We start from the raw sequence: 17909 nt of genomic DNA, 5'->3' as shown, positions 1-17909 counted from the left end.
GGGCAAGTGGATTGCACTGGAAGGTATTTCCTCGTCGAATTTCAAAAATGTTCCATAGCAGCATTGAAATGGATCATTTTTGTTTTCTTATCTCAGTAACGTTGAAAAGCTTTGTTTCAAGTTTTTAATTTGCACAATGTTTCAGTTTTATGCCATGTGTTTTGCCTCAGCATCAAAATGACATTTCCCAAGAAAAAAGGATATTTGAATTGCATGAAATTTCCCATATAGCAAGAAATATCTATTTTCTTCAAGTCTAAGAGACTGTAATAAATTAAAATAGGAAACAACAATAAATAAACTACGTCAATTGATTTTTTTAGCAGAAAAATACACCCAGAACCTTACAAATAACACAGAACTGAAAGTTACTTTATCATTTCACACTGCTTTGATAGGAAGCTCTGATAACAGATTTTCAAAAAGGTTCCACAGTCTTTTTCTATATCTTTAGACAACGACACTTTATTTAGATATGAACAATGTGGTTCGTACGCACAATCTTTCCTCTATTTTATAAGATACCTCACATTCCTTCAGTGAAGAGACATGCATGTTTCTGGGATGACTGACTTGGTGGCATGTCATCCAGAGCGCACAGATCCAGGGAAAGTTACGCATGTGTTCCCAAGGAGCACAACAGGGACAGCATGGAGTTAAGAAGTCACGCACTGTATCCTCCAGCAGACACTACCATGTCTTTGGTGGAAAGATAAGCCTGTTGTCCTGATTTTTTCTAAGAAATTCACTAAAGAAAAGGAAAGAAAATATAGGAAAACACATTGGTTGATGGACTTCAAGTACCATGAGCAGAATATTAATGTGCAATGTATTTGCTAGCAAAACTAGAACTCATTTCTGTCAGCCTTTTGTCCCGCAAAACAAAAATCAGCACAAAGGATCACTGAAGTTTTCAATGACATATTTATGGAAATTGTACAGAAACTAAATTGTGATATAATCATGGGGAAACATTATGAAATAATTGGAGGCTGTAGGATATGCCCTGTGGTTTCCATTGTAATGTCTCTACGACTTTGTTGTAAACAACCTTTTGATCACTGAGGAAATTTTAAAATAATAATAATAATAATAAAGAAACTACCAATTTCCCTTCATTTCAGTGTTAAAACTAATTGCAGAGCAAAAAAACTACTCTGCACTTTGAAAAAAATATTCTCCCATATTGTGTCTCATATTTTGCTCTCTTATTTCTCCTCAGGGAATGAAAATAAGAGGGTTGAGGGATTGCCTGGAATGTAAAGTATTTTCACTCTTCCTTTTACCTTTTTTTCAGTCTTTAAAATGCAAAGTATTGTCATCTTTGGAAAAGTAAGAAAGCAGAAAAAGCATATTGAACCATGGTAATTTGGCACTCTTTAACATCCTTGCTTGATGAGGCTCTGTAGTATCACCAGCTGGCAAGCAGGAAAAAATTGTATTTCATCTTCCTTGAGGGTAAAAACAGGAAAAAAAAAGAATGACAGGTTTACATCAAAAATCTGTAAAATAATGAAATCTATTGAAGAATGCTTATTTTCATGCTAAGTACTAGAAAACAATAGACAAATTTCAGAATTCGCTGCAAGATGTGGGTTCAGTTTGGTTTGGTTATTCCATATTGGAAGGAGGGGGTCATTCGTAGGAGAACTATTTTATTAGTCTCACTGGTAACCAGGACCACCAGTGCTGGGAGCTGCTGGAGTAGCTCTGGAGCATGGAAGCAGTCCAGAGCTGGCTCACCATGCACAGGGACTAAGCATCCATAAGTGCTTTCTTGGATCACTGCCCATAAGTACACTAATGTTTCTAAATAGATCCAAGAAATGAAACCGTTGCTAGTTGGAATCACTTTCTTGGTGAAAGAACGTGTTTTCTTTTTCATCATCTACATATTTGTGTGCTTTGGAGATGTGACAACAGAAAAGAACCAACTTGGATGAGGAGTTAGTTGCTGGGCCTTCTCTGTACAGTTAATCATACCCAGACTCATAGAACAGAATATTTTGGATTGGAAAGGAAAGGACCATAAAGATCCTGTAGTTTTAGTCCCCCTGCCATGGGCAGGGACACCTTCCACAAGACCAAAGCCCCATCCAACCTGGCTTGAGCACTTCCAGGGATGGAGCATTCACAGCTTCTCTGTGCAACTTTTTCCAGTGACTCACCACCTTCAATTTCTTCCTAATATTAATCTAAACTTGACCTCTTTCCATTTAAAGCCATTCCCCTTTGTCTCATCACTACGTGCCCTGTTGAAAACCTCAGCATAGATTCATAAATAGGTTGATAAATTCCAAACACTGTCATCACATGAAATTAATCCGTGCCACATTTGCATGTCATGGACTACCTTGTGTCAGGAAAGGTTCTTGACTGAAGACGGCACTCATGGTATGAGTAATAAGGATAAGAATATATAATCTATATATATATATAATATATATATATATATAACTCTAGCAACTTATATATAAGAATATATGTGCTAGAGTTCCAGCAAGAGGCAAGAACTCTTAGGTGAACTATGTTGTTTAAGGCTACATAAATCATAATTGTTGCACAGATAGATTTAAATATTTTTACTTTTTTTTTGTTGAGTGAGAGACTACCTTTTAGCTTGTGTATTCAGCCTTCCCTTAAAACCACTTCTAGTGGTTATGAGGTAAATTAGAGTTACTTACATGCTTCAAGTCTGATGTGCCAAAGTACTTTGTGAAATGGGTTGAAAATCACTTCTCAGCCTTGGATTTGAGTTTTTTTTTAATGCTTGTATTTTTTAAGGCTTTATTACAGTTTACTAAGAGGAAAAACAATCTTTGTCTTAGTTTTTTGTGATGTTTCCCTTAAATACAGAATCTTGTGGTACTATAAACTAACCTTGGCAGGTTGGATTTGCCCCTATATAGCCAAGTGAGGCAATTAATATCTCAGGGGAATGTGTTCTCCAGCTGCAGGAAGTGTATTGAAATTCTCACAACAGCTAAATCCCTCACAACTCCATTGACAATTTCCAGCAGCTTCTAGGAAGAGCTAAGCAGCCTAATTATAAATCATCAGGTGAACGGAGTGAGGTTCAGTGTTTAAAGAAAATCAGAATAATAATTCCATAAAATTGAAGCAGAAAGCCCAGTGGAGAGTATGAATAAAGAATTAAGTTATTAGATTTCTAAGCAATCATATGCAATAGAGCAGCTGAAATATTGTTTTACGATAAATACTATTGCCAATGTAAGTCTGATTCATTCTAATGGCTACTATAATTAACTGCACGGTGTGTGAGCTGCTAATTTTGTGGATGAATAATTGGTTAAACCAAGTTTTGTGTATTGCTGTGTAATACGCTTGTTCAATTTTCCACTTAATTTCAGTTAATATGGTTTTTACATGTACTCCACTGTTGTAGTTTTTATGCCTATTATTTTTTAATTAGGAAAAAGCAATACCTTGGTAGAACAGAACAAATGAGCAGCACTGTATGTTTTTTCTAAGGGTTTTTTTTTTCCATTAAGATACTTCCAGCTCATATTTCTTAGCCTTCCAAAATGTTAATAATCACTGATCCTGAGGCTGACTGGAAATGGTGCTGCCAGCTTCCACATAAAACAGAAGGGAAAAAGGGGTCTCTCAGTTCTCTCATTCATTTACTGAACTCTACACAGTGTTTTTCGGTTCCAACTCTGTGTTTTACTACCCTTTCTGATGTTTCCAGTGCTGCAATATATTTTAGTGATTAGAATTTTGGGGTGATGTTTTTTTTTCACCACTGAAAAGGTGTGCTTGTATGTAGCCATACCTATTTTATGATAGAATTGATCACCAGCTGGAGGTTCTTACTCTTTTCCACAAAAGGTGCCTATACATCACAATGGGTTCTTGTCTTATGAATGGATATTGTTAAACTAGATGAGTACCACCCCGAGAGTCATATATTAGTCTTCAATTCTTTAAAGAAAAAAATTGTCTGTGCCTTAATCGTCTCATGCCATAAAATACTTCCTCAGACTGTGCTGCCTCTGCAACTCAGATGGGCAAGTGTGAGCACCATCCCTGCCCCTCAAAATACCTCTGTGGGAGGCAGAGTCTCATGAAGTGGACAGGTTATTTGCATTCCCTTTGCTCTCAGCTGCCCACACAAGGGACTCCCTAGCTCTGAGTCTTGCTGCTTGGTGGATAAAAGGAGAGCAAAGTTCTAACAGAGCTCTTTGTTTGTCCTCCCTCCAGAGACAATTCTTTCTAGGTGTCAGATAAATTTCCAGCACCATTGATGCAGTTGTTTTATCTCTGACTCTTCTCACTTCCCCAGTATTAAAGATCCTGTGGCCAGACTGCAGCTGGGAGGAAAAAGTCCAACGTACTCCTTTTTAGTTTGCCTAGTGCTGTCAACAGAGAAAATCTGTGTTAGTAATAACAGTGGGTTATAAAAAATAAAGGTCTTCAAGGTGCTGCCAAACTAATTTTTTCCTGTGCATTTCACAGAAGCATAAATAGAGAATAGAAATGCAAACATCATGTTTTAAAAACCAAAAAAATTGAGATTCACCAATTCTGGCTAAACAGAGTCATTGCCTAACCCACACTGTCAAACCCTTCACAGATTTTTTAATGTATTCATCTGTATTGCATTGTCATCCTCACTTCATAAAGAGAGAGAAGCAAGAGATGTACAAGTAGGAGAGTTATCAGGGGGAGTTTCGGTACAGTAAACAGGTGGTACCTAGGGTCAGTCTCTTTGCACAGGATTAGTTCATGTCTGAACGAAAGTGTTTTCATAGAATTGTAGCATGGCTTGGATTGGAAGAGACCTTAAAGATAATGTAGTTCCAATTCCTCTGCCATGAGCAGGGACACCTTCCACTAAACCAGGTTGCTCAGAGCCCCCACCCAACCCAGCCTTGAACACTGCCATGGATGGGGCATCAACAACTTCTCTGGGCAACACTGTTTTTCCACAAGTGGAACGTTTTTATAAGGTCCCTAGAGAATAAACCTCTTATTAGCATTTACATCTCAGCTAATATTTCTGAAGTTTTTGGAGAGATTTTTGCAGGTGGAGAGAAGTCTCTGGGTTCCCTAAAACGTTGTTTTATAATGTCCATGGTGCATGCTTTAAAAATAAACGAGCAGCACTCGAAAACCAACAAATGTGAGGTGAGCTGATGAGCTGCACAGAGAAATGTAACATCTGGATAATACCATATTTAAGGAGAACCGCTACTTTCTTTTCTTTGTTTTTATTCTAACATGGTCAGTGTGTGTACCAATAAAAACATCTCTTATGGGCTGTTTAAGACACTTTAAAATACTTTTTCTGCTATTAATAATTAAGCCACCAGCAAATGTCTGAAGATATGACTGTATTCGAGCCCTATTCACTAAACCCTCTGCTTGTTCCTGACAGGCCAGATGACTCTGAGGACACAGCATGTTCAGGACTCCAAGATGGGCTTTGTAATCAATGCAATATACTCAATGGCCTATGGGCTCCACAACATGCAGCTGTCACTGTGCCCAGGCTATGTGGGCCTCTGTGATGCCATGAGGCCCATAGATGGTCGGAAACTCCTGGAATCCCTCATGAAGACAAACTTTACTGGGGTCTCTGGGGACATGATCTTGTTTGATGAGAATGGTGACTCACCAGGAAGGTAAAGTTGACATTTGTCAAACTGTTTATTAAATCTCTTTTTTTTAAATGTGTATTTTTATGGCATTTCAAGTTAAAGATGTGGACTTTTCAGGTGTAAAGCTTCCTGCATGAATTTGTATTTTCATCTCTACCATTTTAAGGTATTATTATTAAAACAAACTATGAGACCTTTCTGTTTGTAGACCAAGATGTCCTCCACAGCCTATTTCTCTCTTTATTCAGTGTTGAAAGGTATGTGTTTGGTTGAACTATAAACAATTACAGCAGACATAGTTCTTTTATTAAGAAAGCTAAAAAATATCAGAAATATTGTATTGATATGTCTGGGATTTTTTTTTTCATCAGAATTATTAAAAACCTGCTTACTTAGCTTCCAAATGAAACCTTTCCACTTGCATAACACACTAAGCTATCAATCCATACTGTGCTGCTCTAAGACAAATTGAATTTAAACAAAGCTTCTTTTGCTGGTAACATACATATATACGTATAAATACATCTATGAAATATAAGGACAAATTTTTCTATAACATATGTATCCATATAAAGGCACATTAAAAAGATTCATGAGGTGGGATTTTTCTGGGTTTCTGCCTACTGAATTTTCAGAGGATGAACAGCAAGTGTGATAGGTATTCAAAATATATTTATCCCCTATATTTCAATGGGTTTCCTGTCTCGTTCACTGCTTTTGCTTCAGTATTTGAGATAGCCCTTTATGTCCACATTACTGGGAGGTTTTTAAAATCTTTGTTATGATACCATATAAACAGATGACTAAAGGGAAAATTTTTATCCTGTACACTCATTTAAATTTTGTCTTCTCCCCTAATGTGAACTGAAAAGAAAGCATTAACTTCCTAGTAGAAATGGGTTAGGAAAGTTTGAACTCATTGGTCAAAATATTTGGACATATCCAAAAATTTTCTGCAATTTTCAAAGCTGATTTTTTTCCTTATTTTATTGCAAACCTGTATAGTCAGCATTCTCCCCAAAAGCAAAGCCGGACAGCCACCTACACAGCAGTCTGTGTCCTGTTTCCGGAGACACAAATTTTTGAATTCTTCAGACTAGAACTCTAAGAAAGGGCACTCTGAGTTGGTAGGAGAACAAAGACACAAACTGGCAGAAACCTAGGAAAATTTCAGGTGGAAATTTGTTTCCAGAGCTTTTTTAGCATGAGGAAGGCTGTCTATCTGCTAAACATTTCTATTTTTACAAATAGCTGAATTTTGAAGAAAAGTGTTAAGTCTGAATTTTTCTGACCAAATTATTTTTAAAAGATTTGTCTCAGACTTCCTTAAAAGTTTAAAGTAAAAGTTTCCTTTTGGTTTTTAAGGGTGCTTAGATGCAGTGGGCTGCATCTAACCCTATTCCAGTCAGTTTTCGCTTGTTTCTTGTGTAAAAATGACTGCAATGAGTGATGTGTGGCCTGCCAAAAACAAGTATGTGACATGACAGCATCAATAACAATATCTAAGTATTGCAAAGAGATCTTTTGCTTTACCTTTTCCTCATGTTGGCATTCTTAACAATAATAATTTTAACACCATTTGTTGCAAGGAATTTAATTTAAATATCTGGATATTTTTAAATTCTAAGATGATGAAGAAATTATATCACGTGCAGTCATTGCTCAGTCACAACTGGATATAAGTATTTCCCTGAAGAGCATGGGACACCCATGTTGAATGTGCACCTCAGGATAGCCCAACATTGAGAAAGTCCAGCTTCCCTGGATTTGTGTGATATTTTGGGTCTACTCAAATAATGGACTGTGTATGGTTACAAAGCGGGCCCAGATTTTGTTTTCTTTTGAATCACAGTTCTTTGTTTCCTCTTGTCCAACAACAGTACATCGTTTAAACCCAGTCTATGTGCTGAGGTCAGACAACATCGAGTCAACTTTACTCTTTCATGATTAAGAAGACTTTGTGGAAGCTCCATTCTAACTTCAGGTTTTGAGTAGTGTATAGGTCTTTTAAGCGCTGTCAAACACTTATTTGCAAGACCTTGGAGATGGTGCAGTCATACTGGAACTACTCATCTGCCCTGTTCACTTTCACTGATAACTGCATCTTCACTTTGTAAAACAGGAATTTAAATCCTCACAGCTGTACTGTGATGGTGGTGTTAAGCAGGAAATCAGAACATATAAAGCCTTCTGACCTAGAAAGCTCGAATTTTGATGGTAGAGCAAAAAGGTTTTGATATTATACAACAGATGATTAATCCCACAAGATACTGTGAATCCTGGCCCTATTCCAAAGTCCTTTATGTCTATGTTGAGTTTTAAGCAGACAGACAGTCTAGTTTAGGGCCTGTTTTATGTGAGACAGAAGAGAAGGAAAAAAAAATTAGTATGGAAGCCCTGATTCCTCAGGAAGACAACTACTATCTGAAAATACTATCAAAACTCTAAAGAAGAAATTGAGGAGGCAAGAGCAGGCAAGAAAGAACAAGATGCTGATGTTTTGACTGTGCTACCAGTAGAATATGTATTCTCAGCAACTTCATAGCACTTCTTTTTTGAAACAAGTATTTTGCACAGTGATTAGAGCACTGCTGGAAATGTGTTATTGTACCATCTGGTGTCTCCTATCCTAAAGTGACAAACTGTCCCTGTATTATCTCAAGGAACCTCCAGGGAACCTGTGACTCATGAACCTCCACTATAGCAATGGACTTACTGAATCTGGCTATTTCTACCCATCCATCAATGCTTTTCTCCACAGAGAAGAGAGACAAAACTTACTGAGACAATGCTATATTAAATTTATTAGGTTCCTTTCCAGTATTCCCCTTGTGATGTATGCATGGAACTACTAGTGGGGAGATCACTGGTTTAGGTTCTGTGTTCTGTCAAGCACTGGCAGTACTTTTGTTTTTCTGTCCATGAAACCCTAAACTGAAAGCTTTAACAAAGTTATACTCATAGGTGTGTTGCAACGTTCAACAGTGCTGAATAATGGCTCTACAGCGGCTTCTGGACTAAATTTTTGGATAGTCTGTTTAGTCCTTGACAAACTATGGCTGTGAGCCTCAGGAAAAGGTTTATAACCATGTGAAAAAGTCTGTTTCTTTGGGTTTGTGCTTGTGTTATCTGCACTCAATTATTTTGTGTCAATCTGGAATTCATATCTCCAGTTTGGAGGAAGTCATTGTTGAAGCTATGGACATTGCTTTCTTTATAGAAGATGAAAAGTGAAATATTTCAAAATCCAGAAATCTCATAAATTTTTCATTCTACCTGTGCTCATTTCTTCTTCTTTGGAAAGACTCAGGATCAATATAATATGTGTAATATCACATTGTCCATTCAGTCAGACTCCACTTTCATTTCCTTTCAGAGGCTGCTTGCAGTCCTGATCCTGCCCCGGGTGTGATTTTGACATTGAATCCCTGCTGTACCATAGTTGTTCTACTGTGACAGACTTTTCTTGATTCAAAGCACCCTGAGATCCACGGATGAACAATATTATAAAACAACTTTACTGTAATATTTTTTATGTCAGCATGGGAAAAATATTAATGTTAGATATAGTATGGCTACTGCTTGTTAGTCTTAAAAGTGTTTCCTCAAAACTTAAGAGAGATAATCTGTGCATCTGTTGTGGCTTAACCCCAGCCAACAACCAACCTTGCAGCTGCTTGCTCAGTCCTTCACAAACAGAATCGGGGAGAGAACTGAAAGAGCAAGAGCTAGAAAATTCATGGGTTGAGAAAAAGACAGTTTAATAAGAAAAGAAAAAGCTGTGAACACAAGGAAAGCAAACCAAGAAATTCTTTCGTTTCTTCCTGGGCAGGCAGGTGTTCAGCCATCTCCAAGAGAACAGGGCCCCATCATGCATAATGGTGACCTGGGGAGACAAATGCCACAACTCCAAACATCCCCTCCTTCCTCTGTCTTCCCCCTACTTCATATACTGAGTATGATGTCATATGATCTGGAATACTCCTTGGGTCACTTGGAGTCAGCAGAGTCTCCTCTCAACTTCCCATTCATTCCCAACCTCCTTGACAACGTGACAGTGCAAAAAGGCCTTGGCCTTGTTTAAATTCTGCTCAGCAATAACAAAAACATCTCTACATTATAAACTGTTTTCAGCACAAATCCAAAACACAACCCCATACCAGCCACTGTGAAGAAAATTAACTCTACTCCAACCAAACCCAGCACAGTGTCTTACTTAAGAGATTGTTTGATTTAATGAGCATTTTTTTCCTCATCTGTAGATTGAACTTCATAAATTACACTCTTACAATACCACTCTTAATGCAACCCTGTCTATATGCTTTCCCTTCAGGACTAATTTGGTGCCTACTGACAAGAAAAAGATGTCTCCTTATTTATGAACAAGGCAGCTTTTCTAAAGCCAAGATTGTCTTGACCTTCTTAGTCTACATTGTTTTCTTGTTTTCTATCAGTGAATTTCGTATCGCTTAGACAGATTAATACCAAATCCACTAAAGAGGAGATAAAGAAAAGCATGACACCTTTTTTCTCAGGAGCTGCCCAATTTTTCAAACATGCCTTACAAAAAAGTGCTAAAAGAACAGGCCTGTAAGGCAGAAAGGTGGGCTGGTGTTCAGAAGAAGGAGGAAGTGAGTCCTACATGGCTCCAGAGACTTCCTGCAAGACTCTGTGGGAGCTGAAGAGAAAGTAGGAGGAAGAAGAACATAAAACTGAAAACTCTGATCAGCTCTATCTTTGACCCAAAAGCAGCCTAGGACTGAGTCATGAGTACTTTCTCTCTTCCCCACCATACTGTACAAGGAATTAAATGTGTTTTGATCACCAACGAATTACATAAAAAATGGTTGTATGGATGGGAAGGACCAGCATTTGCTGCTGCAATGTTGGAGAAGAGAAAGGAGAAAGAAAAAAGAAAAACAATAAAAAGCAAACAAAGAAAACACCCCAGATTAACATACGAAGGAAAAGCAAAGTTATGCTATCACAAAAATTATTGTGAGATACTCAAGGGCAAGCATAATTTTTTAATTGTTTCTTCTTTATTTCAACATGCTTGATTTTTGACTCTATGATGTTCCTTTAATTTGAAATGTTTCATGATGTTCTCCTCAACTCAGCTATGTCTTTCCTTTCTGTTTCCAAAGATATGAAATCATGAATTTTAAACAAATGGGGAAGGACTACTTTGATTATATCAATGTTGGCAGCTGGGACAATGGTGAGCTGAAAATGGACGATGATGAAATATGGTCAGAGAAAAGTAATATCATCAGATCTGTGTGCAGTGAACCCTGTGAAAAAGGCCAAATAAAGGTAAATATTTTCTTCATTTGCTTCAGTCTCAAAATTTAAAATTTGCACAGCCTCAAAATTTAAAAGCAAGTTTTTTCTTGACCTCTACATGGAGACAGTATCCCACACCTTAATTAAAATGTACAGACTTATGTATCTAGTTCTTACTCTTATTATAATCATCTCACTATTTTCATAAGCTGCCATTTTCTTGACTCCTATATCTGTGGACTGCTGGTTTGTTTTTTGTTTTTTTTTTTACTTATATTCTAAATGCTTTCAAACAGGTATTGTTTGGAGGCTTTTTGCTACATGTTTTTACAGCACCTGATTCAGTGGAGTGCAAATCCCTGACTGGGACTTGTCAGTTCAATTGCAGGTAAATTATAAAAAATAATTGCTACTATTTCAGTGCTAGACATACTCACCCAGACTGGAACATTATTAATCAGACCTTAAGTCTGTGGTATCATCAGGGAACATCAACTACTACCACTACTTCAAACTTCAGGAAATATAGGTAACATATTTTTTAATCATACCTGTTTTACTGCTTCTTTGTTCCCCAGATTTCTGATTTTTCCTTCCTCCCTTTCCATGCTGCAGTAAGTAGGGAGCATAGATGAGTCAATATATTAATTATACACTATTTTCCTTCAGCATCCCATGACACTTCCTGAAGAACAGTTAAAATACTGCAAGTCCTTATCTTACCTTGCAGTCATTTATATAAAAACCAGTGGAATGAGGGGATGGGTATGTTCAATCGTAAAAAAATCAGGTGCAATTTGTGACAAGTCTCTCTGGAAGCTCACTTTACTCATGTGTTAGAACAGCATGACTGAAAATTGGGAAGCAGATGCAAAGAGGAGCTGATGGGAGCATGACCAATCTCTGCAACACAAACTGAATCTCTTTAGTCTGAGTTTTACAGAATTTTAGGACACGGTCATCATGTTTAATTCACTAATTAGTCTTTGGCAGGGTCATTTAGGTGAGTTTCATCAGACTAATTGCATTTGTCTCCTGTGTAAGCATAAGGAATTATGTCAGATTTATGAATAACATGCTATTCCAGATGAGGAATCATCTCATCCTTGTGTAGGCTTTGAAAACAGTTAAGATCAAGCTTGGTACAGAACGACTTCTTTCTCTTCATTGACAGTAGAAGACACCCAGATAGGACAGTTGGTTCTGATGAGAACACACCTGCAGACACATAAAGGCAGGTGGGATGCATTACTCCCACAGTCACTAAATACAGGTCTGTGGTTAGCCTGCTCCCAGCATGAAGTCATATAGGGTAAGGATAGAGGTGGACAAACAGCTAACATCTTTAGAACTGCGTGGCTCTGAGCTCCTCTATGATCTGTTGTCACACCACAGGTGAAGGGAAGTATCTTTTGGTCTTCATTAACACAGTCTCCTTGCACCTTCTGCCCATGCTCCCAAGGATTCTCTCAAGAGGATCCTTCACTGTGAAGCCAAGTCATCACACACTTAAATATATGCTTGAAGTCCTGTGTCTGAAATGTCCTGTTTGCTCCTCATTAGGTTATTGATTATAAATCTCAACGTTTACCTCACAGTCTTTATCTTTGTGGTCTTCACAGATGATGATGGCAGTTTGACCCTACCAAGCTCTGTAGTGGTTTTCCTGCAAACATCTGTGTGACTGACTTATTATGGGGGATTTTGAAACATTGAATGTAATGCTATCCAACATTCAGCAACAGTTGGTGAATCCATTCACAGGACTTGATGAAATCCAAATACAACCCAACTCTATACTTTTGAAATTGTGTGGATATATGATTATTCAAATAAATAGGTTCAAAGAATTTCCCAGATGACAATGCAAAAGGAAAATTTTTTTTTTTTAAGAGAATCATTTGTGTTAAAAGGGACAGAAAATATTTGTTTACAGTTAAGTGATACAACAAAGAATTCTTGAGGAAATTAAAAATAAAAGGATGAATAAATTGCTGGCCAAGCAATTTAACACAAAAAGAGAGACTTTGTGTCTTGAAGAACAATTATCTTGATTTCTAGAGAAGGATATATAATCCTTCTCTGGTAGTGCTGGGTGAGAAATTATCAGTGTACCAGTGTCCTGATTTGTCGAATTCCAAGTATTTTACAGAAGATCTTAATTTTCTGGAAAGTTACACAAAAAAGTGTAAATTAATTGTTCATAAAAATTTTTAGGTATTGTGATAATAACAGAGGGTTTCTATTTTGCAATTTAATTTTCTTGACTATTTTATGCAAATAAAATTACGGATTTTTATAATGTGTCAAGGTTATCAAAATATGTCTCTAGAAATCAGTACAAACTTTCTAAAATTTTCTTTTCCCAAATACAAGAAATTTTGTCATTTCTTCAACTTTTCATTCTATTTCAAAATGAAAGAAATCCCAAGATATTATTTATTCTGAAGGACAGATATTCTATTTTGCTAGTAGATCTAGTCCCAAATCTTGCAGAATAAATCACTTATGCTTTTCTAGCCTTTCCATCAGCTTAGCTGTTTTGGTGTGCTGTTTTCCTTTTCATACTCTACAATTTAAGAAAAAATAAAAACCAGACCACAAAATTTTAAGTTTTTGAAGTCCTCATATTGCTGATAAAAATTACATAATTTCCTTTTATTCACTGCAGTATTGCAAAGAGCAATCCCATTCTTTTTTGATTATGCTCCTTTACATGTTTGTTTTGTTTTTTTTTTTAATTAAAATTGCAATAAAGGCATTTGGCTTTGAATACACTTTCTAAATTCGTCATTGCAAAAGATAAAAAAGTCAACCTACTTCTTATGCTATAATTGGGAATATTTGTTTATAAACTGTTTGGGAAGAGCAGAGAAACTGGGAATACTTTATTTCAAAAAAAAGACATATTGACAAGAAGCACAGATGTTCCCAGAGATGATAAATAAGGATCTTGAAAAATCTGCATTTCAATCCTAAGCATGCAATAACATTTGATAGTAAATTCTGAAATGAGAAATCGGGTCAGATGTTAGAATGGAGACAGATAAGATTCTCATCCTTAAATGGTAATTAACAATGCAGTAGTGAAATAATTCTGGAAAAGGAAAGTTCGGTTTGATGTCTGGAAAAATCAGTTTTAATAAATCACTCACTATTGGATGAAAAATAAGCACCCAAAAGTCTTTGGGTAAAGAACCCTTGGGGATGTAATGCTGTTGACATGATTCTCTGTATGGACCGCATTAGAGTAAATTATGTCTTCAATATCATGCACTGGGTTTTGTAGGCACATTGACATCTGTGGAGCTTTGCAAATTCTAAGAGGGCAAAAACCATCTTTTTTGTCATTCTGTACCTCCACTTATACTTCTCTGGGATTGGTGGATTCTTCCTTCTGGTACACACATGATGGGAGAACTGAGAACTTTTGTCAAATTTTATCTATGAAAACATAACATGAAAAAGAACAATAAAATTTTTAAAACCCTTCTATTAAAAAAAAATATATTAAAAAATTAAATTAGTAGCTGGGGCAGCATGAATGTGTGTTTATGCTACTAAAACAAATGTCAATTTTTGTCTCAGGTGATCCGAAAAGGGGAAGTGAGTTGCTGTTGGACCTGCACTCCTTGTAAAGAGAACGAATATGTCTCTGACGAATACACATGCAAAGCCTGCCAGCTCGGCTCCTGGCCCAATGAGGACCTCACAGGTAAATGAGATGAGATTGTGCTTGTGTTGTCAGTGAAAGTGCTCATCTAATGAGCTGAAGAAGCAAATGGCACATATGGGTGAGTATGAGGATGGTTTTGGTCAGAGGGAACACAGGGACAAAGCTAAAATTTGAACTGAAGCTGATATTTATCTCCTCAACCTGATCCAGGAATTGTTCACATAGCTCAACTCCTTTCTAAAGACCTGAATTACTAGATCTTGAAATTTAAAAAAACAAAAATAAATAATAAAAAAAAGGCCACAGTTTTGTATTCAGCCGTGTCCTAACCTCTGGTAATACAGATCTTACCCTGCCCCAAATAGATACAGAAACTAAGTGCTTGTCAGAGAAATTATTAAGGAAGATTGCATTTAAGAGTGCTATTATCTTCCCAAGCAGGTAGAGAATAGTGCACTACCTTCTTTTTTAATCTGAAAAGGTTCTGAACTAGGTGCTGTAGTTACTGCTGCTAAAAGCTCGAGTGCTCCAAACAGACTTTCTTTTGTGTTAGTCCTTTGTTCATCAGAGTCTGCTGGAACAGAGTGTTCAACCTTGCCATGGCATAGACCTCTATGCTCCTGCAGAATACCAGTTAGGCTTCTTTGGAGGTAAATTACTCCAACACTCCCACAGCATCTCTTCTTTATGACTAATAAACAGAATTAAAGTATACAAACTTTCAGAGCACAAACCACTTCAAAACACTGTTCAGGGACCTTGTTCTTGCTGTGCCAGGTTTTGTATGGACAAGGGAAGAAAAGAGAGGGTTTTTTCCAGAAGAGGTCACAGACCTGATTTGCATACAGTTTCTATGGATGAGGGGAAAATCTTTGACGTGTGAGGGAAGACAAAGGAAAACACAGTTTGCTGCATGAATTTATGTAAGTGGGAGAGTGTAAGGTAAGGGTTGGCCTATAGACAGATTTTTATTTATAAAGTTAGTCCTGTCCTTAAGGACTGTTGCCTTCCTATGGTAAATGAGCTAGGCTACCAAATTTTTGCAAGAATATCATTTAACCATGAAAATGATGGGGTATTTTTCAGAAAATGTCAAACATGACACTTCCCTGAGAAAAAAAACTTTTCAACTGAGAAAACTGAAAAAGCAGTAAAATGGATTTTCAAGTTCTGCTGCATCTATGCTCCCATAGCCCTGCTCCCCCAGTTCTGCCTCCCCAGGCAACCAGCAATCAGCCAGAAAAGCCTTCTTGTCTCAGGGAAAGCTTTCTTGTGCCAGGAGACTGGAGAAGGGGAGAAAAAGAGAACAGGCTGCATGGGTCCCCAATGCAGAGTATTGGCGGTGAGGTACAATGTCAGGTACACTTCTCAGAAGGTTTCAAACTTACATTGCAGGGACCAGGTTACTGTACCAGTTCACAACTGGTCGCTTTTCAGCCTCCAGGGGTCTTGTCTGAGATGTTATAGATCCCAGCTCATGCCCTTGTTTAGGTGAGCACCTGAGGTTTTACCCAGCATAGGTCAGCTAAAAAAGGAACTGCTGCAAGTCAGTTAGGAGGGCATTTGTTCCAAGTGCCACCAGAGAAGCCAGAGAACCAGTGGTGGGAACTGCCCACCGACCTGGGGAAGTTTGAGTAATTAGACCCTAAGCACCATATGTAAGGCAAAGTGGCCCTCAGGCTAAGTGCTTTGAGCTGGTTCCCCAGGACATACGAATTTCCATGATTCAAGCATGACATGGTCTTGTGGGAAGATTCATCTTCTGAAAGTCTCACTTTGCCCTCAGAATGGCAGAGTGGGATGGGTTGGCCCATCAAAAGCTTTTATAGGTTGAATTAATGGTTTTCCACCTATCAGTGAATGTTTTTAAGGAAATCAGTTGTATTTTTACTCAAGCCAACTGATTTGTGTATTACATGAGCAAACATTTTGTGTTTGTTTGCAAAATCACATTTTGCAAACCATTCATCTGGCTACAGTTATACCTTTTTAGGGACCAAAATCAATCTGTACGCAAAGGAACCCTTGACATCAGCGCCAAGCAATGTTCCTCAGGAGATCTAGCACTTGTTCCTCAGCCAGGCACGAATTTGGTGGGCACTATTCAGAAACTGAACCCCCCCTCTTTGGCCTCCATGAGCACAGCTGATAGAATGTGCCCTCCTAGTAACAGGACACCCATCCCACAGCTTCAGAGCTGCCTAGTCCCCACCCGACTTAATATTGGCATGATGGTTGGAACTTGTCTTATTTAATTTGTATCACAAAGATATTTTTAAAAAATCTATTCCCAGCTTATCCACACAAAATGGTGAGCTGTATTTTTAATGATCATATTTCTAGTGCCAACTTTTGCAGCTTATAAAAAAACTGCCCCTCAATCTTGTTTACAACATAGGATATAGTAATAAATGCGCATAAAAAGTAAGGAGAGGTTGATTTATTTTGTATTCTGGCAAGGAAATTTCCTTTCAGTTTATTAAAGTATACAGCAATCTCCTTGAAATGTCCCTACGTCTGATACTGCAGTATGCTAAGTCTCTTTGCTGCTTGATAAAGCCATTTCCTAGGTAATGTCAGCTCCGCAAGGCTACACATATAAAAAACTCATTAGAATACATCTTCCCTGCATGATCACCTTCAGATGAGAGTCCTGTAAATTTATCAGCCACGCACCTGAAATGGCTTTCAACACAGAGCTGCACCTCACTGTTTGCCAGAGATCTGATCTTGGATAAAAACTTATTTGGAACCCTTTCTTGGCTCACATAACAAAACATTGCTCCATCTTTCTTATGTTCAGTGATCAGCATCAGTTTTGTGTCACAAACATCACTTAATAAAATATGTAATGGCAGGGATGTTACTGACAGAAAGGAAGAGAGATTAATGCATTTTTTAAGCCACCTATGGAATATCAGAATTCAGATGCAGCAGGGGAGAAGACAGAAGGGATGTAATATGTGTAGGAAAACAAAGTTATTCTCAGAACAGAAAAAGACACTGAAGTTCTGAAGTACAGAAAGGCAGAGGGTGTCCAAAAGTAGTGGAAAAGGCAAGAGGGAACAAGAGTTTCTCTTGATTAAATCAGTTACTGGAAAATGTCTCCATCTAGAAGTGAAGCTGAGGCAAGAAAGGGAATATTAACTGTCCATATTTTATTTCGTCACAAGTTTCAGATTGCTTTCGCATGCAATATTCCCCAGGGATCAGGCTCCTCCTTGGACAAAAACCTAGCAAGTCTCTTCCTTTTCTTCAGATTTATATGTGCTATCCCAACATGTACCACAAGTAATTTTCCTCCTCCTGGTTTAGTATCAAGT

General features: G+C 37.6%; 1 protein-coding gene across 1 annotated transcript in view; it reads left to right on the top strand.

Annotated features, from left to right (window-relative positions):
• GRM5 (glutamate metabotropic receptor 5) overlaps positions 1 to 17909 on the top strand; it is a 246074-nt gene that overhangs the window by 190188 nt on the left and 37977 nt on the right. Inside the window, 3 exon segments of the mRNA XM_032099124.1 lie at positions 5402 to 5648; positions 10772 to 10940; positions 14499 to 14625. Of these exon segments, the coding sequence (XP_031955015.1) occupies positions 5402 to 5648; positions 10772 to 10940; positions 14499 to 14625 (543 nt within the window).

The sequence above is a fragment of the Corvus moneduloides genome, chromosome 2, assembly GCF_009650955.1.
Source record: "Corvus moneduloides isolate bCorMon1 chromosome 2, bCorMon1.pri, whole genome shotgun sequence".
Lineage (NCBI taxonomy): Eukaryota > Metazoa > Chordata > Aves > Passeriformes > Corvidae > Corvus > Corvus moneduloides.
This window is presented reverse-complemented; position numbering and strand designations above follow the sequence as displayed.